The sequence below is a fragment of the Lingula anatina genome, chromosome 4 (genome assembly GCF_051362555.1).
Source record: "Lingula anatina isolate TDL-2025a chromosome 4, LinAna3.0, whole genome shotgun sequence".
In the NCBI taxonomy this organism is placed as follows: domain Eukaryota; kingdom Metazoa; phylum Brachiopoda; class Lingulata; order Lingulida; family Lingulidae; genus Lingula; species Lingula anatina.
In genome coordinates this window covers 21,360,292-21,387,918 of record NC_141770.1, presented here as the reverse complement: position 1 = coordinate 21,387,918, position 27,627 = coordinate 21,360,292, and the positions used below count along the sequence as shown (strand labels likewise).

Sequence of the window (27,627 nt, the reverse complement as noted above, 5' to 3'; positions counted from 1 at the left end):
CTTCCTTGGATCAGATGTGCAGTGTCTCCCGGCGCAACCATATTTTTTTGTTCTTGAAAACCTCAAAAGTTTAATTCTGGCTAGAGACTATGGAGATTACCAGAAAAGGTCTGTGTGTTCACATTCATTTATTATTATTTTTTTTTTATTATTATTATTATTATTATTATTATTATTATTATTATTATTATTATTATATTCTTTAGTTAAATATTAATAACTTAAACTGTGTGTATTATTGTAGTTAATGAGAACCACCTAGAACAGTACATTTAAAGGCACTGCTAGGTAGCTAGCTCTTTGTATGTTTTTAATTAGCGTTACTGAAATTGACTGAAGACTCTGAATACTAAAGGTCTATGTAAAACTAATTTCAAGACTCAAATTTTCACTTCAGAGCTCGATTTCCTACCTTACTTCCATACCTTTTTTGTTTACCCGCTTTCACTGACGAATGCACAGACAGATTAACGGTGACCGTTCACCTATTTCAGGGGAGGATAGATGTCCATCCGTATATTGCAGTTAATAAGTAAAATTATACATTTCGTATTTTACTGCATAGCATCAGCACCTGAACAAGATACCCGAACCAGCCCTTTGAACGTGTATCTAAATTGCTTATGTAGGCCCTATACATATACATAACTAGCATATACAAAACTGGCATAACATTACCAGACGGGTCATAGATATTTGATCTAGGAGAAGGAGGAAGAGGAGGATGGCACTGTGCAATAAAGTATCATTTTATATATTTTAATCTTTTATAGCTTCACAAGTTTGTGTGTTGGTTAGATTAAAAATCATATGTTCCACCATTCTTTCCCCAGGGCACAGCTCACCCGATCTCGAACTCCACACCATCCACGCGCCGCCAGGGGCGCTGGGCAATCTGGCCCGCAACCGACAGCGACGACTTCCACGCCGAAGACTTCAGGCCTATTGGACGTTGCCATCGGTAATGCAGGGGGTTCTCCGGAGTTTTCGAAGAAAAAAGAACACAGCCAGAAGGTCAATAAGGAACCTAGAAGTACCCACATCAATTAAAGAAACGCGGAACGTTGGTGAGGAGTTTTATAGTTATGCTGCCACACGGGATCTTGTTGACGGACGCTGCACAAACACTTGCTGTCTAGGGGTAAGTCATGTTTGAATGATTAAAAAGTACTATAAACGGAATTGATCGTAAACTATGTTTTTGTGAATAACTTATGCGATAAAAAAATACTTAACTGTTGAATTTTGTGGAAAAGACACAATAAATTGATGAAGACTGACACCCCAGGGTAAACGTGGTTTTATGAAAATGGATGTGATCAAGATTAAGACGTTCTTGCAGTTACATAAACCTTTGATAACGTATTTCAGTTATCATGCAATAAAATTGAAATATGTTCGAAATGCAATTTTAAAAGTATATTTAGAGTACAAAAAAATCTTTACCCAGGTGGTCCGAAATATTCCCTCGGTGATTATAAACACACCGTGCTGCTGCGTGGATCTTTGGCAGAACTGCAGTTGCTATTGTTTCGCCAGAATCTTCGGCATCAAGTCGGCCGCCAAGCACATCACACCCAAGTGCAAGTTCTGCGTCTCTTTAGAAGGAGAAGGCGAGTACAATACAGAGTCCATATTGATTGAGTTCACCAAGTTGTGGCCGTCTGCCGATGTCTCTCTTGGTACAGGCGAGGAGATGAACTATCGCCTCCGTATTCAGTGGGAAATGGAACGCTTCCACTCAAAGACGGACCCCAGAGCCGTTACGAGGTTAGAGAAGGAAATCCTGGAATTGTGCACCAAGAATTATACCAACCGTCTACAAATAGTCTGTGACGAAGCGTTAAATTTCTTTCTTGATGCCAACAGAAGTTGGTACCGGAAGGGCCTCACCCCTCTTCACATAGCACTCCTTCACAACAGCACCGAAGTGGCTATAATCTTGATTGAGCGTTTGGGAAAGGCTTTGCTCTTTAAGGAGATGGAGGGTAGTTACACAGGAGCCACCGCGTTGCACATCGCCACGGCGAACGGAAACTTCAAAGCAATGGAAGCCATGTTCTACCATCTGGCTGATGCCGACATTCTGAAACTTCTTCGTAAATGTGCTACCGGGGAGCAGTTCAAGAGGACTTTGGTTCCCGCCGAACTTCCCTTGTCACTTGCTGTGCTGTCAGGCAATGCTCAACTGGTTCAGCTTCTCATAGAAAAAGGAGCTCCACTAGATGGCAGAGATTCGCAAGACAACACCGTTCTACACACCATCGTCCTAATGTCGCAGCACAAACTCCAAGAAGCATTGGAGATGTACGAAGTAATCCTGAACAATACCACACGCTGGTGGTGTAGAAGCAAAGGCGTGGATATGACCAGGGCGAATAGTGTCGCCACAGACATTGAAGCGAAGCATTACCTGTTCCGTTTGGCAAATAGAGAAGAATTCACTGCCTTGACTTTGGCAGCCAAGGTCGGTGTCAAGGAAATGTTTGAGAAAATTCTCAACACAAACAACATATACAGGTACAGGTAAGTACATAAATTCATTTTCGCATAGCCAATTTGTAAATGTTTATAGACACTATTTGGCAGATAGCTCTGTTACAAATGCAAATTCAGTCAGACATCTGTGCTCTGCAACACGGCTAAAAGGTTGAATATATTATTGAAAAAAACTTTTTTCAGAATGTTTATTTCAACTGTAGTGTTCATCTTTTACATGAGGACCTAGTTGTGACAAAAAAAAATTGATTTATTTTCAGGTTTTCACAGTGGGAATATGGCCATACAACCACAGCATTTTACGATGTTACTGAAATTGATCCAGTTCTCAGTACGTCTCGAATGTCTGCGCTGGAACTACTTGTGTACACCAATAACGAAGAACGCATAGAATGCCTTAGTATTCCGGTAATTAACCATTTGCTGCATATCAAATGGCACAACTACAGGATGTACTACATAACATGGGGTATTTTGCATCTAATTTAGCGAGACTCCCCAGGGAGTTAGGAGGACACAGAGACAACGCCATATTGAATATGTGGAAGTTCCTCAGCTGGAATAAACTCCACGTCATTCTTCTTCTGTTTTCCGTTTCTATGCTGTCATTCCTGACCGATGCCGTGAAGTCGTTTCAACCTTTAGCTCTTCTTCTTGGATGGGTGTTCCTAATTTTCTTCACACGCGGCTTCAGACAGACCAGTTTCTTCTCTGCTATGATTCAGCGCATCATGCTCGGCGATTTGCTTCGATTTCTTATCATATATCTGATCCTGACGGCGGGTTTTCCTCTGCTATAGGTGTAGCTAGGGTTAATCATTTCGCTTCCTTGACCTCTTCAGCGATTGTGTCTGATGAAATAGCCGAGTTTGATGGTTTTGGCACCACCATGTGGACTTTGTTTAGACTGATGGTGGGCCTTTCAGAAATTCAGATAATACCAGGGAATATCTTCAAAGGCACCTCTGCTAGTAACTTCCCGGTTATAACTTTGCCAGCGTTACTGATAACGTATGTGGTGCTTGTAAATATTCTCCTCATGAATATGCTCATCGCCACTATGACCGACACCTATACCCACATCTCAAAATACAATGATCTTATCTACAAGAAGTTGCGCACGACCGATATGATTTTTCTGGAGCGAATGTTGCCAGAAGTAATGCGCATGCTCGCTGTGGAGGCCACGTATAAGATCTGTCGAGTCATGTCGCCAACTACTCACCGTAATCTGTACCTTTTGGAGGTAGAAGTTTGCAAGAAAGAGGACTAGTATGCACGTAAAATTATCATTAAACATTTTCATTGTTTCAATATAATTGTGCATGCGTTTTCCTTCAAGAATTAAAAACAATGTAATGTGTAAAAGGGGCTAAGAGCTATGAGAGCTTTTTTGCCCCTGACAGTAAAGCTGCGGCATAATTTGACCTCCAAAAGATCCTTGCGAGTTTCAGACTTCTAAGCAAGAACACCCATGCGTGGACTCACTTCAACCCATAGGGACAAAGGCTTATGAACTTCTTAACTTTATTTTGCCGGAGTTTTCTTTTTATGAGCTTGGATACGGGATACATATATGGGTTCGTGTGGGTTATTTTTAAAGTCTGATTCTAGCCCAAGCACTGCACTGCCCAAAAGCAAGTCTGGAGAGGCAAGCCCGATAACTCAATTTGGGTCGATGTGGAAATAACCCATGACCAAACAGAATAATTATTATGTGAAAGAAATGAGCGTTCTAGACGATGGTTGGACTTTTATCTTTATAATTGTATAGCAAAATATATAGGCCTACATGTACCTTTCCTTCGAATTTCAACAGTTTTCCCCTGTCGCAAATATATGCATTGCAATTGCCGATGGCAATGTTACTGTGTTTCAATTTTAACTTTTTAATTACTGGTAACAGAGACTGTTGAATTTCACTTGAAATTGTTAAAGAATAGAAATTTCTGACTCGAAGGCTAGTTTCTGTTAATGATTTTTCCTTTTTTATGTACAGACACAGATGTGTCTGTACATGTTGCCATCACCTGCGTCTGTCGTCGCCGATGGCGATGGCGATGGCGATGCCGATGCCGGCGCCGTGCACTTTCCTTGTAAACACGATAAGTGGAGGGCAGTTTTACTTTTTGGCTTTATATTTACAGAGCTGATGAATATTCATAAAACGCAGGTCAAGTACGAAAATCAGCATGATCGGGCCATTATTGTAGAAGTTATGCTGTTTTTTCACTTTTCAGCATATTTTTCACATTTCCTCAGATTTAATTCTTAGGCATGTTAACAGTCTCATTATTAAACTAATAAGATACGTAAAGTTTTCGTTTGACATGTCCTGCATCTTTACAACATTGTTAGTTGATTTGGTAAAAATGATGGTAAACTTGTTATCGTGTATTGTGTAATAAAGTTTCAAAAATGGAAATAAACTCATATCATTGCAGTTTGTCAGATTCAATCATTTACTATGTTCAGAATCTCAGAATGGAAGAAATTGGACATTTAACACTGCTCTCTTGATATTTTTCCCATCTCATCAATTTTCTTAGTTGATCATATAAAAATGGCAGTAAACTGTTAATTTTGTTCTATGTTAAAAAATGTTAAAAATGGAGAAAAAAAAACATTTCAGAACAGTGCTGTCTTGTTTACATTTTGGCATTTTCAAGTTGTGACTTTGAAGTTCCATGGGCCTGAAGACCTTTGCTAGTCACATTTTCTGAATATCCATGATACTAATATTTTATTATTAAAAATTGATGGTTATTATGCTGTTAAACATTATGTAATATTGCATCAAAATTTGAAAAAAACCTATTTTGGGCAGTGCTCCCATGATGACCATTTAAGAAAAACCATGTCACTTACTGTTCTCAAACAGTACAGTAAATATATATAGATGTGTCTGTACATATTGCCATCGCCCGCGTCTGTCGTCCCTGTCATCGCCGTCGCCGGCGCCGTGCACTTTCATTGTAAACACGATAAGTGGAAGGCAGCTTTCCTTTTTGGCTTTATATTTACAGAGCTGATGAATATTCATAAAACGCAGGTCAAGTTCGAAAATCAGCATGATCGGGTCATTATTGTAGAAGTTTTGCTTTATTTTTCACTTTTCAGCATATATGCAACACTGTAAACACATTCCAAGGAAAACCGATAGGCCTGTTGTCATGAAACTCACAGGAGTAATCTATCTTACTAAATCGCAGGTCATGTTAGAAAATCGGCATGATCAGGCCCCTATTTTAGTAGTTATGCTTTTTTTTTTCACTTTTCAGCATATATGCAACACTGTAAACACAATATAAGAAAAACAGATAGGCCAATTGTCATTAAACTCACAGGAGTGGTCAATCCTTCTAAAACGCAGGTTGAGTTAAAAGATCAGCATAATCGGGCCATTATTTTAGAAGTTATGTTGTTTTTTCACATTTTCTCAGATTCAATTCTTAGGCATGTTAACAGTTTCATTATTTAATTAATAAGATATTAAAAGTGTTTGTTTGACATTTCCTGCATCTTTACAACATTGTTAGTTGATTTTGTAAAAATGATGGTTAATTTGTTATCGTGTATTGTGTAATAAAGTTTCAAAAATGGAAATAAACTCATATCATTGCAGATTGTCAGATTCAGTCATTCATTATGTTCAGAATCTCAGAATGGAAGAAATTGGACATTTAACGCTGCTCTCTTGATATTTTTCCTGTCTCATCAATTTTTTTAGTTGATCATATAAAAATGGCAGTAAACTGTTAATTTTGTTTTATGTTAAAAAATGTTAAAAATGGAAAAAAAAAGCATTTCAGAACAGTGCTGTCTTGTTTACATTTTGGCATTTTCAAGTTGTGACTTTGAAGTTCCATGGGCCTGAAGACCTTTGCTAGTCACATTTTCTGAATATCCATGATACTAATATTTTATTATTAAAAATTGATGGTCATTATGCTGTTAAACATTATGTAATATTGCATCAAAATTTGAAAAAAACCTATTTTGGGCAGTGCTCCCATGATGACCATTTAAGAAAAACCATGTCACTTACTATTCTCAAACTTACAGGAAAGAAACATGGGACTAAAATATAGCTTCAGTAGGCAATGCAATCTGCCAGTTAAACAGTTTTTTTGTGAAAATTTAATTTTTCACATATTGGCATTTTCAAGGTGTGACTTTGAAGTTCCACAGGCTTGAAGACCCATGCTTGTCACATTTTCTGAAAATCCATGATACGTATATTTTATTATTAAAAATTGATTGTCATTATGCTGGTAACCATTATGTAATATTGCATCAGAATAGAAGAAAACACAATTTTGGGTACTGCTGCCATGATGACCATTATGGGAAAACCATGTTACTTATGATTGCGAAACTTTCAAAAAAGAAATACAGGACTAAAATGCAGCCTGAGTTGGAAAAGCAGTCTAATTGACTTCTTTTTCTGGAAGTTTTACATTTTCAAAGGGTGAACTTGAACTCCCATGGGCCTGAAGCCTTATGTTTGTTACACATTTTACTTACATTGGTATTACCTGTTGAGCATAATTAGAATTTGATGTTGAATTTGCAGTTTAACATAATGTACTTTTGCATCAGAATTGACAGTAGCCTATTTTGTTATTTCCTGCTTTTTGTCTGTACATTTGACAGCTTTGCTGCCTTGATGTTAATAGCACATAGCCGCAAAATTGAGTTCCTCATTAATACTCATTAGCTTGTTTCACATAAGTGGACATTTCCATCTCCATAGACACCATTGACCTACAGTGTACGTGGATCTATCCAAATCTGTGGAGACTCTCGCTGAGTACAATCAGCTTTACTGTAGATGAGTAGAGTATAGAAGAGCTGGTGAGTATACGAGGTTGGAAACAAGAGGAGGTGTGCCATTCAGTTAAGCTGATTGCATTCAGCGAGAATCCGTACAGAGTTGGATCGATCTACGATCTAATTACAGACTTTCATTTTTCAAAGGCATTATTTTGCTTTATCAATGATAAAACCTGAATTAAGACTTTTAAGAAAAATCGCGGGCAGGATTTTGGAGCACTAAATTGCGTCAATAAATGGGCGTTAAAACGGTGACCGTGGATGCTCAGATAATTTTAAGAGAAATTTGGATTTTCCGATTTTACCCCAAAATCGCAAAATGACGTAACCCATAAGATGACATATGTGTAAATGTTAATTAATTTAGTCAGTTAACACTGAAAATTTATTTATTAGCCAAAAGAATGTATGTAAGCCAGCAAATAAGGAGTTTTGTGCGAAGGGTGACAATATCCTTAAATAACTTTATGCACAATACTAATAAAAAATGATGGAAAAACCTGTTAGTATTACCGTAAAATGAATAGCTTGAAAGTGAATAAAAATATTATTTCCATGATACTAGGTTGTCCAGTGTTACATATGTACAATCAAGCACGAGAGTAGGTGTAATAAATAACGTTGAACACTCTCCCCTGTATGCTGACTGCAATCCATTGTGTTATACCCGCTTTCAAAACATAGATCACATAGGGGACCATTTATGATTCCTATAATTATTGTCGAAAGGGTATTTTGGTAATTTATGGTTTTTTTTTTTTTTAAGTTGGCTGCAACGGCTGCACCTGACTTTTCGACGTTTACAAAAAGGACTTCATTAAAGGGATACATAAAAAAGGGTCTTATTGCCCGTGGCCAAAGATAAGGATGTATGGGTTTCTTCACACCATGTGATAAAATGAAAAGTCATGTATTGGTAGTCCTGTGGCAAAAAAATGCGCGTCTGTTAATTGGGATGTATTGCATTTGGGTCAGTTTCATGCCATTGAAAAATAAATAAATAAATAAATAAATAAATAAATAAGGAGGTGAAAAAAAATAAAAGAAAATTACATTCAGTTGAAATCGCTTTATTTGTTAATTTGAATTAATCATAACCAGCAGTCCAGCAATAGACAGATATACTACAGCCTATCTTGTGTACGAGCGCCATCTTTCGGGCAATATTACACCAACATGTGCTAGTTGTTGTTGTCTTACACATGCTTCGAGCAAAGTGCGTTTTCTTCATACTTCGTAATTTAACCATGTCCAGTAAGAATGTTTTTGTGCCAAGAATAAATCCAGTTACGGGCGAATCGGAATGGATCCCCCAGAATGAGAATTATGATTACTACCAAGAGATAGCAAGGTAGGTGGAAATGGGTGGGTAGCAGTAGAGTTGCACGGCCAGTCAAAACAGTGACACTGACCAGACTTGTTTGTCACCTTTATTTCGGTCGATGACTACAAAAACTATATTAAACGCCATTGGTACTTTTGCAGTATCCCCTTCCTCATCCTATAACTATTTGATTTTCAATATCTTGAATTCTTGATTTTCAAATTTATATTCAATAAATTTGTGTAGTTAATTCGAACAACATATCTCTGCTATTCAAATAAATTACATGTGGTTTGGAAATGTATCTATTTATAATCAAAATTATTATTATTATTATTATTATTATTATTATTATTATTATTATTACCTCATCTGACAGCTCTAATCACAGATACAGCCTCCAACATATACATGTTTACAACATGAATTAAGATTCATATGTTAGCACTTCTTTAGTCACAATTGCTGTTTTTAATCATAATTATTTAGTTTATGAAAATTATATAATAGTTTATACATATGAAGATGGCAAAGTACTTTAAGCATCACGTACGTGTTCATCTTAACTTAAGGAGAACCTAAAAATATATCCAATTAACCAATAAATATCTATTCATGATGGAGAAAAGAAAAGAAAAATATTTTACTATGATCAATAGTGAATGATATCTAATGCACATGTGTGTACTATATTATGTTTTAGAGTTTGCACAGATTATGTAAATTAGTTATTGTAAATACGAGTGCATGAAAAAATTTTTATTTAATTTGTGGAATATTTTTGACAATTCAGGTCAGCTTATGCAGACATGCTGCATGATACAGAAAGGGTGAGTTTTTACCTTTTTATATGTAAAAAAAAATGAAACCGCATTTTAAAACTAGTATTGAAGTATGGTGAATTTCTTGATCCATATGCTAACATAGAATAAGAATAATCCCTCATATTTTGTAATAATTCATGTATTAGGGTATAAGTATTTGTATTTTAGTATTCATTTATTGTCCTTTATATATATATATATATATATATACTTTAAGCATTGAAACTAAAAAACTTCACCTCTTGCTGATACATTGAAGTGTCTACAGTCAGTAGTTCAAGTGAACATAAAGATCTTTTCTTTTCCTCAGAATAAGAAATATGAGTTGGCATTGAAGAAAGCTATAGACTGCATGCACTCTCAGGGAAAACCTGCTAATGTTCTTGACATAGGAACTGGGACAGGGTTACTCTCTATGATGGCTGCCAGGCATAGAGCTGATAGTATTACAGCTTGTGAGGTGAGAAAGAGAAAAAAATCTATAATCTGTACCAATTTATTAAAATGGTGAACAAGGGGGTCACGCCGTCAGGTTGACAAGCCTATGAATGTACTGTTCTATGCTCTCAAAACTGTATGTATCACAGTCAATGAGAATAAAAATGTTAAAATGTTAAAACTGAGTGTGGTGACTTATAGGTAGGTTAACCTGACCTGACACTGGCTTGTGCTAGATGTCTATACCCTGCTGGAAGACCTCATGAGAGACTCAACCAGACCAGACTCAGGATTTTTTTAGAAGTGCAATTCATGCTAGAAGAACTCATATTCAGTTTGTATTTATTTATATTCCAGGCATTCCACCCAATGGCAAAGTGTGCCAAAGAAGTGATAAAGACCAATGGCTTTGAAGAGAAGATAAATCTCATATCAAAGAGGTCCACTGAAATAACTGTGGGACAAGGTATTTTTTGACCTATTACTTGAAAGATTCAAAGCTTATAATTCTAAAGACCCCATATATAGGATATAGGTAAACCTTTCAATCAGAATATGTGTTAGGTGTAATTTTCTCTGTAGTTATGGGTATGGCATACTTTGGCAATTAAAGTAATAGTGTTGAAATTTTCAGAAAAAATAATTTTATCTTTAATACTTTTTTCCATTACTTCAGGTGGAGACATGCCCCACAGAGCTAATATCCTGGTAACTGAGGTGTTTGACACAGAACTTATAGGAGAAGGAGGCCTGGGGACATTCCACCATGCCCACCAAGTATTACTGGAGGTTGGTTGATAACTTCTCTTATATTGTGATTGAAGTATTTTGTTGGCTGTGTGGTTCACTTGGATGTTTTGACCCTCTGAATCAAACATGTTGGTTTCTTTAAAGAAGTTAATGGTTATATATTTATGAGTTTTGGGAGATAAGATAAAGAATTTACCACTATTTTATGGGCAGTGCAATCCAGTAGGATAACTTGACAAAAAAGAAAAAAACACACTTTAAAACAGTATATGGGTACACTGGGTACACTTAATTTGTTTCTTGATTTTAAGGGTAAAGAAGTTGACCCCCCCCCCCCCAAAAAAAAAAAAAAAAGAAGATTACTATGTTAATACTAATTAAAATATTTATGACTTATAATTGATCTGGAATTTTTGTACTTGTGCTGAAGTTCAAGTTTGACATTCTTTTGCCAGGATGACTGTATTGTCGTTCCAACCTCAGCTAATGTCTACGCACAAGTAGTTAACTCGGACTTTGTACGGAAATGGAACACCATTCAGCCTCTTGACATCCCTGGTCACATGACAATCCAGCCACCGCAGGAAATCACAAAGTATGATGGAACAGCATCGTTACATGATCTCCAGCTAGATCAGATATCAACTGACCTTTTTCAGCCTATCACAGATCCAGTTTGTATATTCAGGTAATGTGGATTTTTTTCCTTTTTATAAACAAAATCATTTGTTATGGTACAGGCGTGAAGATGGGCTTAGGAAGGGGGTTTTGGGGGGGTTTGAAAAACACTGGCCTTTTTACCCAAAAAGGTCCACTCTTATTTAAAATTTGATCTGGGTTTTGTGGCCTTTCTCCATTTGGATTAATTGATCAGGCAAGACCAATCCAGAAAAAATGCAGCTGCCATTTGACATTGCTGGCTACAGGTTGTTAGTGGCTTAAAATTTGGTTCTCTTTATGATATCTGTTCAGGCACAGATCTCTATAATTGAAGTTTCATGTTTATTGTACAACCAGCGTTAGCGCTGGCGGTACACGTGGTTTTAGTCCCGTCCGGATCGTTCCGCCGGCTCCGCTGGACGGCTACCGTTACCGCTTCTCCTCCTAGACGGTAAGGGCCCCCGTACCCATCTCTTGGATTTAGGTCACCTATAATCTCAACTCGTTCCATGTAAAATTTGGGCTTTGTCGGTATTGGGGTCTAGGTGTGGCACTCATTGCAATGCACCCTTGTCTAAAAATGGCAAAATTAAATGCTAATTATCTACCCTACAGACGGAATTATGGGAAAAATTTCTACAGACGGCTTTCCAAAAGTCATATGTGTAGATTTCAAATATACCATTGGATTTGACCTTTTTTCAAGATCAAACGGGCCAAAATTTTCAAAAAAATGAATTTTTTTACGAAAAAAAAATTATTTGCCCTGTTATTCAGACACCACACAGATTTAACCAATAATATTATTGGAAAGTGTTACCCTTCAGGTCATCTTTCATCTCCGTGAATTTGGGGTCAATCGGTGCATTTTCACGGGAGTAGCGGCCATAAGATACCGAAACTGAAAACTGTCTCTAATTCGAGAACTGTTAATGCTAGAGACCCATTCTTTTTTGCATTTTGTAGAGCATGTAAAGCCCAACACTGGGGTGGTCTCCGTTTTTTTGTATTCCATACGGTTTTCGAGTTACGCTGTATCAAAAAGTACATATTGGTGGTGAAAGCAAAATGTACAGTACGGTAATGGATAATGCATTTTGAACTCCGGAAAAATAAAACATAAGGCTTGGCAAAGCAGACAACTTGTGGTCAAAAATGACATTATTTCATCAAATTTGAACATCTGGAACTTCAGAGCACCTCCCATTTCAAGAATTTTGACCAAAATGACCTTTTCTTAATTTTAATTAATTTTTCTCTAAGAAATTTATGGTACATTATGGTAACTCCAAAATTATAACATTTAGTCCCTTATATCTCCAAACTGGCAGAGATAGGTCCGTAGTTACTATTGAACTTGAATAGGAAGTCATATACTGGCAATCTAAATGTGACCTTGAAACTGACCTTTGACCTACTTTTCACCATGAGTTGAACTTTGCAAATTTTGGTTCCCTTTTATTTCCAAAACTGGCAGAGATAGGTCCATAGTTACTATTGAACTTGAATAGGAAGTCATATACTGGCAATCTAAATGTGACTTTAAAATTGACCTTTGACCTACTTTTCACCATGAACTGAACTTTGCAAATTTTGCTTCTCTTTTATCTCCAAAACTGGCAGAGATAGGTCCATAGTTACTATTGAACTTGAATAGGAGGTCATATACTGGCAATCTAAATGTGACCTTGAAATTGACCTTTGACCTACTTTTTATCATGAATTGAACTTTGCAAATTTTGGTTCCCTTTTATCTCCAAAACTAGCGAGATAGGTCCATAGTTACTATTGAACTTAAATAAGGAGTCATATACTGGCAATCTAAGTGTGACCTTGAAATTGACCTTTGACCTTCTTATTATCATGAACTGAACTCTGCTGATTTCTTTCTCTTTTAACTCCAAACCTGGCAGAGATAGGTCCATAGTTACTATTGAACTTGAATAGGAAGTCATATACTGGCAATTTACTGTGACCTTGAAATTGACCTTTGACCTAGCTTACGATGAACTTAAATTTGATTGTACCATTTTTAGTTATATATATTTTTTGCATATTTTAAAAATTCTTGTTGATTGCATTTTTACAGCTTGTCAAGCACAAGACTGGTGGCTGTGTCCCTTATTTTGTGTATGTGGGGGTCTATACGAATGCGCTTGCTCCAGCTGGTGGTACAATATTCGGAGGTGGTATCGCCTCTCTGATCCTCTAGTTAATTTTTTTTTTTTGAGAACTGTAATATCTGTATGCTGTAAGTTATTAATATTTTTTTTCTTTTTCTGTTAAATAACAGGTTTGACTTCAGTGGGAAAACCAAAATAGAATTTCAAAGATGGATGTCAAAGTTGGTAGAAACTTCGGCAAGTGGAAGGTGTGATGCAATCTTTATGTGGTGGGACCTGCAAATGGATGTGGATGGGGATGTCTTGCTTAGCTGCGCCCCCAGGTGGGCTCACCCAGAACCACAGGCAATGCAGGTCAGTATAAGCTGTAAACCTGGATTGGTCTGCCCTGTCCACTTTATAGAAGCAATCTGAAATATCTGTGGATGGATGGATTGGTGGCTTCCTTCGGTCAAAAATGACCATTGATATTGTAGCCTTTAGAACTTGTAGAGCATTTCTCTTCCTGGCTGCAGAAAAATGAAATGAACACGGAAACCTTGATTGGTCTGTCTTGTACTTTTTAAGTAAGCAGTATTATGTATGTATGTATAAAAAGTACAGAAAATTATATTACTATTTAGTGAAGACAATATATATTGTGATTGCAGTTTTTAAAACACAAACACTTTATGCAGGCAGTACATGCACTCTGCTGTGTTCCATTTGCACACAGAGAAAAAAGATCACATTTCAGTGCTGAGACAGCAATTTCTGATTTTAATTTCAGTGGCGGGACCACTGGATGCAGGCTATATTCTACCCATCACATGTCTGTAATGTGGAGAAAGGGGGCCAGGTTTTAATACACAGTATACATGATGAGTACAGTTGGTGGTTTGATGTCAGGACACCAAATGAGTAAGGCCATGCTTGTAACCTGAGATACATAGACTGGGTTCCCACAGATTTCGATCGATCCATCTGGATCGCCCTAAGTCCCTGGGGATTCACGCTAAATTACTGTCAGCTTCCAGGAGCCAAGCGTGCACAAAAGTTCATTACCCCCTTACAGCTTTTAGTAGGCAGGACAGACATTTCAGCCGATTCAGCTGACAGCAGTCTAGTGAGACTCCCCAGGGGGATAGATCGATCTAAATATCTGTGGGAATGGTCTCATAGGCCAGGACTCGTTTTGGACAAGACAGTTAGCATATGCAATTGTTTGGCCAAAAATTTTGTCTCTCAAAATTTTACAATAAAAAGGAGGTTGGTTGGATAGTTGTGCAGATAATTAGTAAGTTTTGCTTCCATTATCACTTCTCCTGAGGCTGCTGAAAAAGCTGATAGCAAACATGCATAACTATTTTATGAAATGTTTTTAAAATCAAGAAATTAACAGTTTTCCTTTGACTTTAAGTGTGACAAGCATGACAAACTAAATTCATACCTGTATCTTACAAGAAAAAAAGAAGTTAATGCATGTGCACCTTGTTTTTATCTAGTTGCAGTTTTTCTTGTAAGAGCATCTTAATGAAACTGATCTTAAATTGCACTTCTTTTTGTCAAGATTAAAATAATAACTGCAATTAAAATTCTTTCTTCTGAAGCAATATGAACAATCTGTGTAAAGAAATCCCCGCTGGTTCCTCTGGTCTCCATCTTGTCTGCAGCAGACCACGGCTGGGTATGTTAAACGTCTGTCACAGAAGGGAAGCTTATATTGGAGCTTTAAGGAAGGTAATAGTTATTCATAGTGAGATAATGTCATCTCCACATTTTTCTTGAGGTTAATTTTTTTTTAGCAAGCTTGACTCCTTTTGGTAACAATACTATTCGTCCAGTCTTACAATATGTTTATATGGAACAGAAATAAAAAAAAAACATAAAAGTGAAGCTTACAGTGGATCTTTGAGATGGGTATTATTCATCGTGAGATAATATTGCTTTTAATGCATTTTTCTGTTTTTCTTTTGATATTACGTATGGGCAGAATTAACTCAATGTAATAACAGTTCAGTTAATCTAATCTTTTACTTAGCAAGTTGATACAAGTTTTAAAAAAAGCTTTTGAATAAAAAAAAAAGCTTTTGAATTTTTATTTCATATTGGGAAATATAAGCAACCAAGTATTGATCTTTTATGATATGAAAGGTTATCAAAGAAGATAGCATATGTCTTTGCGTCAGTGATGGATCTCAATTGCCCCTGATTGCTGCAGCTTTAGGAGCTAAAAAAGTAAGTTACACTAAAATACATTCAACTCAAATTTTTATGAGATCTCTTTTTGATGTGCTGTTTATGCATCCTCTAGATAAACAGGTGGAACTCTTTACTTTCTAGTTTTATCTGTGGCACATTTTCTTCAGGCCTACCCAACTACCAGACTCGGCACTGAATGATCCTGAATTCACCGGTATATCAGACCACACTACCCGTTTTCAAGGTGTGAGTCAGTACGCATTTCACAGTATCATACCCCGAACAAATTTTGTTTGGTGATGCAATACTTTTCAACCCGGCTGAGAATCGTCACTATCACGTCGCGTACTAGGCAAGAGCAGTGTCGCGTCTGATACTGTGAAATGCGTACTGATACACACCTTGAAAACGGGTAGTGTGGTCCAATCTACCGGTGAATTCGGTGCCGAGTCTGGTAGTTGGGTAGGCCTGTTCTTTGTTAAAGTCAGATAGCATCTGGCCTTTTTAAGGCATTTGGTACATACACACAAGCATACGTTTGTGCAATCACAATTATTGTGAGTTAATATTTGATCTACAGGCTCGTACCACAAAAACCTCATTTTACCTAGCTTAGGTCAGCATGCATGCGTGCACATTTGTGCTCAGATAGGTACACATGCACACAAACATATATCAGCATGGGCAATCTCAATTGTCATTGATTTATATTATATTACATTTTTTCAGGTGTATGTCACAGAAACCTCGCCTGCCTCCAGGACGCTGAGCAGAGATTATGTGAAGTCCAATAATTTGGACAGTGTGGTCACCATACTGGACAAGAGTCCTGGGGATATAACACAGGAGGATTTAGGTGGAAATAAGGTATCAATTAACAGGCAGATTATAATAATTTATTATTATTGTTGTCGTTGTCATGACACCAGTCAGATATAAAGGGAAATTGAAAAACAAACTAGGTGCCTTGGTTTATGTAGTTTGGATAAAACAAAACTGGAATATGATAGAAATTCAAATACAAGTTTTTTTTTCAGATTTCAAATATGAATAGCAGAACTGTATGTCTGCCTTTCTGGTACAGCTTGTCCCATATTACATAATGGTAAAGTTTATTTGAGATTGCAGCTTTTATCTCCACTTGCCCCATTCATTATAATATCTTTTTATTTCAGATCACTTTGTGTATGGCAGAACCATATTTCTACTCGTCACTTCTTCACTGGCATAACCTGTATTTCTGGTACAGCTGGTCACATTTGTCAGACCTCATGGTGGACAGTGTTACCATACTGCCTAGGAGAGCCATCTTAAAGGCTGTAGCAATGGAGTTTGACAACCTGTGGAAGATCCGGGCACCTGTGGGGAACTGCGAGGGATTCGACTTAGGACAGTTCGATCAACTTATTGAGGTAAGTTTAATGGGAAAATTACTGTAAAAATTGAGAAAGCATGACTTGTTTTATAATTCAAGAATGCTGTTTCAGACTTTTTTTTACCATTTTGAGATATCATTCAAGAAAGTTGCTTATTTTACTTAAAAAATATTATGATAATGAAAAAATATTGAATTAATTTTGGTGTTTTTCTCATGTTTTTTGTATTTGATGCAATATTAAAGTATGGGGATGTAAAAACTGCATGCTTTGAAAAACAGTTGGTCTTATTCTCCTTAAGTTTTCCAGTTCAAAAGCAGGGATGAAAGATTTATTGTACTACATAGACAATATTCACCATCATTATATGTTATCTGAAAATTCCTCTCTGTCTCTTTATTCGCAATATGGAATTATGAAGGTGCTGCACTGACACTCCACCCACCAAGTTTTTCTGAAAGTTCAGGTGCCTCAAATTGACCAGCAAATATGATAAAAATACAGTAAAGAGTCTTTGATTATCAGCATATTGATTCTCTTTACTTAGAAGTAAATAATGGTTTGTTAATCAATTCAAGGCACCTAAACAACTGATGGCATCTCCCTTGCAAGATCAAGTGAAAAAAGGTTAATATATGACTTTAATGAAATCATTTCAGAAGGCCTGTGATATTTCTGATGACAGTGTGGAACCCCAACCACTATGGGAGTATCCTGGAACAGCTGTGTCCACTCCATTTACTCTGCTGGAACTGGACATGACAACACCGGTCTCTCAGATCACACATCCGATCAGAAATGAAGGGACTATAGCATTGCAGGGGTAAGTTGATTTGCCTTTTGGGTCAGAAAAAAGAGAAATATATTTATAAGGAGTTTATGTGATATATATAATTTAATTATTCTGAACAGCTGAAAACCTGGGGGGTGGGGGGCATTAATCTGTGACCATTTACTTGGGTGTTATTCCCCTTGATCTATCTGTTTTCCAAACGAGTGTTATAACATCAGTTTTAATTGTGGCATATATGCTGTAGAGATATTATAAAGAAGTAATGCCATTTTTTTCCTTTTATCCAATAAAAATGAATCATTTCAGCAGTGATACTTGCCATGGGGTGGCTATTTGGATGGAATATGACTTGGGTGATGACCATTTAGTATGTACTGGACCCAGGGGTCAGCAAGTTCAACCAGGGGTCAAGGTCAACTGGGATTATTACACCAGACAGGGTGTACACCTTTTTAAAACACCAGTTAAAGTGACTCCAAGGACAAGTGTTACTTTCAGTGCTTTGTTTAATCCCAGCGATGGTGATGTGAAACTGACTTTTAACATGTGATAAGGTTAATTTTTCTAATGTAAATAAATTATTAATTTTTTAATGGAAATAAATGATTTATTATTATTATTATCTTTGTATGCTTTAATAACGAAAAGGCAGTTTTGCACCCTTAATTTCATATACAGAAACTGCTATTTCTGAGGAACTTAAATGGAATGAAGCTAAAAATCGGCAATCAGCTTTCCTAAATGTTTCTTTTTTGTAAAAAGGTTCACCTTTGATTTTGAATGCAACTTTTTTATTCTTTATCTTTTGTGAAATGAGGTCATTTTACTGGGCAATTTGTGATTGTCACTTTCCTTTTTCAGTGACATGGCTAGTCTTTTTTTAACTGTGATAATATAAATTTATGATTTTATTTCCTGTGAACTGTGATCACTACCCTCCCAAATGTGACCCTCATCATAAATCACCATATTCAAAAACTGTGTCTAATTCCTTGTACCCTCTTGGTTGAGATGTCCACTTTAATAAGCATCTTTTTTAAACAGGGTCTTAATCTTATTGCAAAAAAGCAAAATTTTGGGCCAGTTTATGTCTACTTAAATGGATCTATCAGTCGTTATGTACCTTTCCACTAATTTTATTAGCAAACACAATAAAAGAAGTGCTAATCACACTGTATAAATGATTAATAGGAGTAAAATACTGTTCCATTTCAAAAACTAGCATGATCTGAAGTAAAAGTTAGGACAGTGTTTCTATTGTGTCATGGCTAGGTGAAAGAAAAGGTAACAAATGACACCACAAATATACAAAGAATATTATTATTAGTCCCAATAAAAACAAGTGAAGCTAAATTTACATAACCATATTACAGACAGACAAGAGCTCTGCATTAAAAGTGATCTACACAGTATGCTGTCTTACTCTAGCCAGCAGAGTTTACATCACAAAAAGATATCCCCCTACCCTAACCAATACCAGGATTTGATAACTATAAATAATATACTACAATTGACATCAAGAGGAACAGATTATTTGTCTGTGAAGCTTCACTCCTCTAACCTTTTATGGATGGCAATACATGGACAAATCAATCAATCAATCAATCAATCAATAATATATATATATATATATATATTTTTTTTTTTTTACAAAATGACCATTTATAAAAATGAGATGGTAAGTTACCTTGTAGATGACATTTCCAATATATAATATTGAACTACTATAAACCCAGATATAAACTGATATAAAAGTATGATACTAACTTCCAGCCAAATGCAATGAAATTCTCTCAGGTTGCATGGGGCACATGAACACAGCATTATCAAGGGTCACTCTCATTAGTAAATAGTAGATTACTTGATACTTGACGATATAGACTTTTAAACCACTGTCCCAGTGCCCTGGGACTGATGGGACAGCCAATCTAGTGACCTGTGGTGGTGGTATACATATTTTTTCTAAACCCAAAAAATTGGCCTTAAATTTTAGACAAGTATATTTGGTCTACTTCAATACAAAATAAAACATTAGGAGTGTCTTTGAATTAAATATTAGCCTCTATCATAAACCATGCCTTTTGTGTTACAAAGCAGGAACAATGAAAATTTGGGGCTGTAGCGATAGTCCGAAGGTTCAATAGTCCGAAGGTTCATTGGTCCTAATGTTCACTATAGAACCTTCGGACAAATGAACCCTTGATTAAAAAATCGATGAAAATGTTACCACTTTTCGGACCAATGAACCTTCAGACTATCGAGACACCCCCGAAAATTTAATTGGACAACTTATTTTTCTTGTGACAAATTTCTGTCTTAAAGAAACGAGCCTCTGCTTATTCCAATATCTAAACAATGTTATAATAATTTTGCTTCGATTTGAAATCATATTTTACAGTATGTGTGATCTGATTTCTGTATCACAATATGTACATACAGCAATAATATTAAGTTATACTTAACACTCAGTAAATTGTATGCAAAAAAATTTCAGACCTCGTATTACATAAACTACATCTTCTGCCATAGATGTGTATTCATGCCCCAAACATTAAGCCTTTGCAATGAAATACAGCATTATACAGTATTTGAATATATAACATGCTGAGCATATAAAATAAAGAGATATTGAAGCAATATATATATATATATATATATGTATTTAATTCTTCCCCCTCTGGTACATTGGTCACTTTTCTGAATTGATATACAGCGTATAATTCAACTCGACCAAAAACAAAAAAGAATAAAGTCTCAAAAGGATAGTTACGAAAAACAAAAAAGAAATAAATAGTAATAATTAACAAGGAAGACATGTCACAGAACCATTTGGTAACTTGTCCTATTGATGACAGCACATGACAGTAATCCAACAAATGCAAAACAAGCCATAACATTACATGGCTTATAAATCAACCCATTGGTTTTTATCATTAATGAACCAGATCTTCAGGTTTTTAAAAAGTTGTCACTTGCACAGTCTTGTAAAGACATGATCACCATTAACAGTTATACACACACATACTTTACGATGATGCAGACAGACTTAAGAATTTGATTAAAATTTCTGGAGTAGAAATCTGGCAATGCAGAGGTAGTGAAGATTCTAGAGTACAGATCAGCAAACTGACCCTCTTCTTACTGGGACCACACCTTCAAAGTAAAAAAAAAATATATACCAGGCAAAGGGGTGAGCCTGCTTAGAAGAGATATTAACCCTGTGATGCTTTGTATCAGGTAATGTCCATCAGCTGCTTGTTTGCTTGCTGATCCCATGTGCTATCCATATTCTCTCTTTGTTCTTTCAAATCCCAATATATGATTGGCAAATGATGATATTGATATCAACCATATCAACAGCTAGGATTGGACTTAACCTGCCAGGCTGCCACAGTAACTTCCCCACTCAAGGGGGTAAAAACTGGCCTTCACACCACCAATTTCCTTTGTTATACCCTTTCAGTAGATGAGTTATCACAGTTACCTCTTGAATTAATCAGGGATGAGACTGTTATTTTAGAGAAAAAGACAGAAAATATGGCATGGGATCCAGGGAGATGCATAGCCCAATGATATTTTTGGCTCCCAAAAAGTTGGAAATCTCCCAATAGTTGGAAAAATCTCTTCTTCTTCAATTCCTTACGTCAGCTAGGGTCTAGGGTACCAGCAAAGATTTTCCACTGATCTCTGCCATCTAGCAGAATAATCTCATCCTTGATTAATTTACACCACCTAGGCTTGGGCCTTCATCATAGGGCATCCTGCACTGCAGTGTTCTTCATATGCATGGCCTGTTCCATCCTCTCCATCCCCTTCTTGGCTGCGTGGGTCATCTCCTCAGCTTCCACTTTTATTGTTGATATCACCCACTCAATGGCCTGACGACCCTGAAATACAAAGAAAAATATGTTTTCCTGGCATACATCAACCTTCAAAATACAAAATGATATACTTTAGTTCCTTTCAGTGTTCAGAAGTTTTCATTGTATCATCAAAGTGTGTCATATTCAAAGCTGTTCTCAGTTGGTGAAATACAACAAAAATGAAACACTCGCAATTTGTAACCTTTTTAAAAAGTATAAGAATGCAAAAATATCAAGAGTATCTATATAACAATACCTTGTGAGCATTGGAATCAAAATTTCCCTCCAAAATTCCCTCTAATTTTCCTGCCAAGGGGACACCATGCACTGTAATGGCTGCCTCCTGCTTTAGAATGGTTCTAGAGTGAAAAAAATCACCTCCCTTGTTACTTTTAAAACTTCCATTAACTCTTAAATGTTGCATTTTAAAAGACAGAAATAAAATGGAGTATTATTGTTTTGCCCTTTGTGAGCCTATTTTAGATGAAGAAGAAAAACATTCCAGTAATAATAATCTCAATTTAACATCAGAGTTGATGACATTCTTGGCTGGATTTAGAGGCTGAGTAAAAAAATCTTAAAACAGTAAACATATTCTTTACCAAAACATTACAGAACTCACTTGTTCTTATCTTCAGGGTGAGGAGTGTACACCAGGGTCTCGTCTACGGACACAAAATTGTGATAAGTCATCTGGAAGGATACATAAAATACATTTTCTATTGTTTGAACATTTCCTAATTTCATTAACATATTTTAATATATATGCTCATTTGCCCAACTAATTTTAGTATATTCATGAAGGCCCTGAGTTATACATGTTAAGTTACAAATAACATCCCCAGGACCTTCCTATATATTATATAGTATTATACTTATAAGATGATCTTATTTCCAGCCTCTCCAATGCCTGCAACTTAGTTATCCATTGAAATGATTTATCAGACCATAAAAAATAATTTGAGATCATTATTATAGTCAATATTAAGATTGGTGCATTTTTTTTTTATAAAAAGGAAAGCATAATATATACTGATTCTTATTTTTAAGTTAAAGATAACATCTATGAAACTTATTTTAAGAAACAGAAAATTTACCAGATCCATTTCTTCCAGTATAGTTTACAAATGATAAGTACAATTGAACTAAAACAGACCAATACATATTTTATTTATAAGTTGACTGACATGCTATTTAAAGATAAAACTAAGGCTCACATTCTGGGACTTCAAAACCATAGTTTTGTTAGCTGGGTCCACCTTAGAGTGCTCACTCACAAAACAGTCCTTGCTCATTCCAACCAGCTGAAAAAAACAAAGCCAGGTAGGTATTAGTTCCAACAGGAGTAGTACACTGTATGCAACACACAAAAGCATTATTATGTGGAAGCTCAGCTGAAAATCCTTAAAATGTAGCTTGCATCTTGTCATTGGATTTAGTCCATTAAAAAAATATTTTTAAGGTATGAATTAAGCAACTTTTTCTTACCTTTATCACCCATCCAGGAAATCCCCATTTGGTCCTCATTAACCTGTGTGACTGAAGGACCCCCTGCTGATCCACATGTCTGTTCACTACGTCCAGTCCTGTGACATTGGTATTGATGGGGTTGGGGTACTTTCTCTGGGCTGCAGTTACTACAGTTTCCCAAGGATGTCTGAAACATTCAACCAAGGAGTTCAAATAACTGTGCAAAATGAGATAGATCTTAAGTTTTAAATTAGTTATAAATTATTTACTGAAGCTCAAACAAGTGACATGTGCTTTAAACAAACAAAAAGAAAAGAACTGTACTACTCTATACAAGAACTCACAGCAATCATTTAAAATGTCAAACTATTTTTTGTAAATCATGAGTCCTGAGGAATACTGATTTTGAATATATGTAAAAAGTTTTTTTTAATGTAACATGAGTATGTATGATGTATGATTGTGGTTGTAGAGAAGTGTGTTCGTGACTTATCGTTTGTGTCCGTGTGTCTTCGTTTCTATATAAAACACGCCCCTCTTTGTTTCGCGGCACATTCGTTTCTTGTTTCTGCCATGTTCACACACAGGTATGATAGACTTGATTGGTTTACTTTTCATTTTCTTTGTGTTTAGATTTTGTATTTCTTTAAGTTTAGTTTGATCATTTCAGTGCTTATCATTTATTTTCATCCTTGTTTAGTTTAGAAATTTAGTAAGTATCTTTAGTTCATTAATGTTATTCATTTAATTTTTTCTAAGTTTGTTCAGTTCTGCATTAAGTTCATTTTATTTATTTGTAAATTATTAAAAGACATTCGTTTCTTGTTTCTGCCATGTTCACACACAGAGTACACTCGGGTTCGTAAATAAAGTATATTGAGAGCTGTTACATAAATATTACATTGTTTTTAATGCTAAACTAGCCCACTAGGTGTAGGCTTCTCACTGATCTCAGCCGAGTAAGGTGACAGTAGAAAGTGATTTAAAAATGTCAAGTTTTTGTCAAAAATCACGCATTGCCCCTTTATGACATTATGATGAATATATAGCTTTTAAGTCATGAGTTGGGGCCATTTCATTATGTTGTTCGAATATAGAAGATAAGTAAGAGAGTTTACTATAATCCTAGAACGAATATCTTGACATGATCGTGTCGCAATCTCAGTCGCTGTTGCTTAAGGCTTAGAAGCTGAAACACGTGAAAAGAGGAAACGCCGGACGAAATAAATCAAACATATAAAGCACCTTTTCTAACCAAACACTTACTCAAATATATGTTGAGATGACCAGATCTTCATTTTCTCAAATGTTTCAGTAATAATTTCGCCAGATTTCGCACGGCACCTGCACCAGACGTGACACTCTTTCGTCAACCAAAGCACCCCCTTAAGGAGTGCATTGGGCAACAGAAAATAGCCCAAAATATACTATGAGTTGATGAGAAAGACGAATCAGAAGTAAGCGTATGCTACCGATTAACAAACAAGCATATTTGTTGAAATAGTGAACTACAACGTGTATCAAAATGATTAATCTAGGTATTTTTGGCGCAAAGTAAGTGACCCACTTTTGTATCAATACGCGTGAGTAGCTGTGGTTTGTTAAGATTATTTTGATTTGCTGGTAATTTTAGATCGGATTGTGGTCCAATGAATTAACTTGTAACATTTCCTTTCGGATCCTTGACAACAGCGGCAAGATGGCGGTGAAAACAGTAACGTAATGGCAATGTACATAAAATTTTTCATGATTTATAGAGAGAAATGATACTTTTTGAATGTAAGTATACATTGCGTTTAATGCAGTATATGGATATAGAAGCTCTGATGACGATGCGTTGAACGTAAACCTTTTGCTTAACTGTAAAAGCAGCTATTTGTTCTAAACGCGCACTTGCAAAAATCCAATTTTTCACTTTAGGCTTGCCATTGAATTTTTCGTAGTTTCTATTTATTTTTTTTAATGGTGTTACCTTCGGCTATTGTAAAATTCCTGGTTTAAAGTTTTTAGAGGTGTCAATTAATGTAGTTAACAAACGTATGCTCACGTTATTAGACTTGAGTGAAATAATTTTGATTAAAAGTATACTTTAATTTGATAGAATAAGTAAAATATACTGATATATTATGTTCATTTAAGTGAAAATTACAAAATTTCCTATATGTAAAATGACATGCACTTTGCATAAGAAATACACAACATAAATTGAAATTATAAAGTTTCTTTATTAAAGTAAAAAAATACCCAAGAATTTGATTTGTTTTTGTTTTTTTATTTTTAGAAATAAGTAAGCCAAAGAAATCAAAATGCCTATTGGGCCATTTGGAGAAATTGTGGGTACAACAGGTACCCTAGAAGGTGTTGCAGAAGGTGCTAAGAACTACAAAAGCAATGTTGTGGTTCCAAGAAATCCTAAAGTTGTTAAACCTGATGAACCTGGATTCAAGGTAATTTGACTTGAGTGTGAATTTTTTAAATGCCATAGCCAAGGTCTTCTGAAGGTGTTAGTATCCTCTTGAAAAACATTTTAATATAATATCAAATGGGTGATATGGATTTTGTTGTCAGCTTTTAGCTTAAACTGTTGAATCATCTTGGCATATGACTTCAGATTATCAGATATTTCATTATGATCAAGTTAATGTCTGTTTGTTAAGCTACTGTATAAGGGTATACCATAAATTTCAAACGTTTAGGCAGAACTAATTTTCTATCACAATTCAATCATATAAATTCAACAAAACTGCTCATGGAACTTTGTGTCTGAAATTTCAGATGACACCTTCAATCTACATGTTTCAAATGTCTCTGGACACAGAGAAAAAATTAGCTAACACTCATGACATGAGAATCCCTAAGAAAGTGGAACTTTTGGATATGGGAGAGACAACATACCAACTGGTAAGCTAATCAATAATTTATGTCCCTTTGTGCAAGTCCTATTCACATTTTTTAAAAGTTAAAATCAAGATCTAATTAAACTCTAATCATGGTGCAATGGTGAAATTGGCGCAATGAAATTATTTATATACTTGAAAACTAAATGTTTTAAAGATATAGATATTTGTTACTAAGATTAAGTATGAGAAATGTTGATCTTCACATATATTTCACTATTAACAGAACAGTGGTTTTGTCTACCTAGTAAATGATCTCTGAAGTATTGAATTCTATACAGTTTTTTCTTATTTCTTCTTTTTTGTATTTTCACACTTCAGGTTTCACATGTCTCCATAGATGAGTGCATGTTTCAGCCATTTCCTTCAGAAGTCTTCTTTCAAAATTACAAACCTTTTGAGACCTATGAAATCCCTTTAGTCCTCAGAAACAATGACAAGGTAAGTTTAAGACAGATGTTAAACAGAGTCTGTTCATGACATCTACATCGTATTTCATTTACACATTATTTCGAATATTAAAGCAAACTATTGGTGAGGGCATATCTTGTAAATTAAAAAAAAAGTGACTGATGTTCCGTAACTACTAGGTACTTGTATGTCATTCATTGCATTTATTGAGAGATTTAATTCACATGAAAACAATTAAAGAAATGTCTGTTTACAGTTTTATTTTTAATTGTGAAAATACAACAGGTACCCTAATAATGTTCACAATGTTATATGTTTGTGCAGGTTCCCAGACTGGTCAAGGTGACCCAGGCAGACTCCCCATACTTCAAGATCATCAGCCCAAATGATGTTGGCCACAAAGTGGGCCCTGGCCTGCCCAGGACATTCAGGATTCTCTTCACACCTGATCAGATTAAGGTGAGACAATGAACTGAGTCATTTTTGTTTTCCAGTGAAATAGGGAAATGGTGATAAAAATACCTTGTGGCCCGTGGGTAGAAAAATATATTTAGTCTCATTAGAAGTGATTGATCTTTTCTATTATTTTTAATTTTGTAATCAGCTCATTAAGTTGTAAAATTTATACAATGCACAATAGATATGTGTGCTAATGAAAAACTTGTTTAGAGAGATGATTCTGAATGCACACTTTTATTTTTGAAAAATGTTAACAATAACCAAAAAAGAGTTATGTTGGATATTTTAATTTTTAAGGAAAAATATGAAGTATCTTTTTCAAGCAGTTTGCTTAGATATCAGAAAGTTCTCAGTGTGTAACTCTGTATAGTAGCTGTTTATCAGTTGTAAATTGAACATCTGGATTTTAAAAGTTAACATACTTTGAACCCAGTAACAGAGCAGTCGTCCTGTTTTCCAGTTATATGATTCTATGTAATCGTGACTTTATTACTCCAGGACTACAACCATGAACTGGTGTGTGTCACAGAAAGAGAAAAATTCATCGTCCCTGTGAAATGTATAGGGGCCAGAGCTCTCCTGGATTTTCCAGATGAAGTCAATTTTCCTGTCAGTCCAGTGAAGTATCCGTCCACTAAGACACTTTTAGTGAGGAACATTGGAAATATGGATGCAAAGTTTGACTTAAAAACAGAAGAGTGAGTGATGCTGTTATCTGTTGAT

At 35.6% G+C, this 27,627-nt stretch overlaps 3 protein-coding genes and 1 pseudogene across 9 annotated transcripts in view; 3 read left to right on the top strand and 1 right to left on the bottom strand.

Moving 5' to 3' along the window:
• The first annotated feature begins 49 nt into the window (after positions 1 to 49).
• Positions 50 to 6,123, top strand: LOC147762565 (transient receptor potential cation channel subfamily V member 6-like; annotated as a pseudogene). The gene is made up of 4 exons (XR_015333937.1): positions 50 to 108; positions 834 to 1,141; positions 1,451 to 2,520; positions 2,760 to 6,123. The product of XR_015333937.1 is annotated as a transient receptor potential cation channel subfamily V member 6-like (transcript).
• Positions 6,124 to 8,469: 2,346 nt separating this feature from the next.
• Positions 8,470 to 18,420, top strand: LOC106170363 (protein arginine N-methyltransferase 7). 2 transcript variants are annotated; one of them, XM_087010287.1, is made up of 14 exons: positions 8,470 to 8,686; positions 9,453 to 9,489; positions 9,794 to 9,943; positions 10,279 to 10,387; positions 10,598 to 10,710; positions 11,127 to 11,359; positions 13,625 to 13,808; positions 14,224 to 14,354; positions 15,044 to 15,173; positions 15,588 to 15,671; positions 16,365 to 16,502; positions 16,811 to 17,047; positions 17,671 to 17,834; positions 18,114 to 18,420. In XM_087010287.1, the coding sequence occupies exons 1-14, from the start codon at positions 8,538 to 8,540 to the stop codon at positions 18,352 to 18,354; spliced, it is 2,100 nt and encodes a 699-aa protein (XP_086866413.1). In that variant the 5' UTR covers positions 8,470 to 8,537; the 3' UTR covers positions 18,355 to 18,420. The 2 variants fall into 2 exon arrangements, with proteins under 2 accessions (XP_086866413.1, XP_086866412.1); XM_087010286.1 differs by having other exon boundaries at positions 18,111 to 18,420.
• Positions 18,421 to 19,108: 688 nt separating this feature from the next.
• On the bottom strand, positions 19,109 to 24,563 carry LOC106170378 (PRELI domain containing protein 3B). The gene is made up of 6 exons (XM_013550223.2): positions 24,404 to 24,563; positions 23,156 to 23,324; positions 22,885 to 22,971; positions 22,290 to 22,360; positions 21,924 to 22,026; positions 19,109 to 21,691 (listed from the first exon to the last, which is right to left on the bottom strand). Exons 1-6 carry the CDS (start codon positions 24,433 to 24,435, stop codon positions 21,554 to 21,556), a joined length of 600 nt encoding a protein of 199 aa, XP_013405677.1. The 5' UTR covers positions 24,436 to 24,563; the 3' UTR covers positions 19,109 to 21,553.
• A 189-nt stretch (positions 24,564 to 24,752) lies between these two features.
• Positions 24,753 to 27,627, top strand: part of LOC106170364 (axonemal central pair apparatus protein HYDIN) — a 49,796-nt gene continuing 46,921 nt past the window's right edge. For all 5 annotated transcript variants that reach the window (XM_087010285.1, XM_087010282.1, XM_087010284.1 and 2 more), the window contains exons 1-6: positions 24,753 to 24,916; positions 25,419 to 25,584; positions 25,913 to 26,038; positions 26,356 to 26,475; positions 26,770 to 26,904; positions 27,403 to 27,602. In XM_087010285.1, the coding sequence (XP_086866411.1) occupies positions 25,444 to 25,584; positions 25,913 to 26,038; positions 26,356 to 26,475; positions 26,770 to 26,904; positions 27,403 to 27,602 (722 nt within the window). In that variant the 5' untranslated portion in view covers positions 24,753 to 24,916; positions 25,419 to 25,443. The remainder of the gene's footprint in view (positions 24,917 to 25,418; positions 25,585 to 25,912; positions 26,039 to 26,355; positions 26,476 to 26,769; positions 26,905 to 27,402; positions 27,603 to 27,627) is intronic.

Coding starts and splice junctions, on each gene's coding strand:
- LOC106170378 (XM_013550223.2), bottom strand. CDS start 24,435: ATGAAGATCTGGTCATCTCAACATATATTTGA. Junction 22,027..22,289: donor CACCCTGAAGATAAGAACAA/GTGAGTTCTGTA, acceptor TTTTCACTCTAG/AACCATTCTAAAGCAGGAGG. Junction 21,692..21,923: donor TTGATTCCAATGCTCACAAG/GTATTGTTATAT, acceptor TTTGTATTTCAG/GGTCGTCAGGCCATTGAGTG.
- LOC106170363 (XM_087010286.1), top strand. CDS start 8,538: ATGCTTCGAGCAAAGTGCGTTTTCTTCATACTTCGTAATTTAACCATG. Junction 10,711..11,126: donor CCCACCAAGTATTACTGGAG/GTTGGTTGATAA, acceptor TTCTTTTGCCAG/GATGACTGTATTGTCGTTCC. Junction 14,355..15,043: donor GATGTCAGGACACCAAATGA/GTAAGGCCATGC, acceptor TTTCTTCTGAAG/CAATATGAACAATCTGTGTA.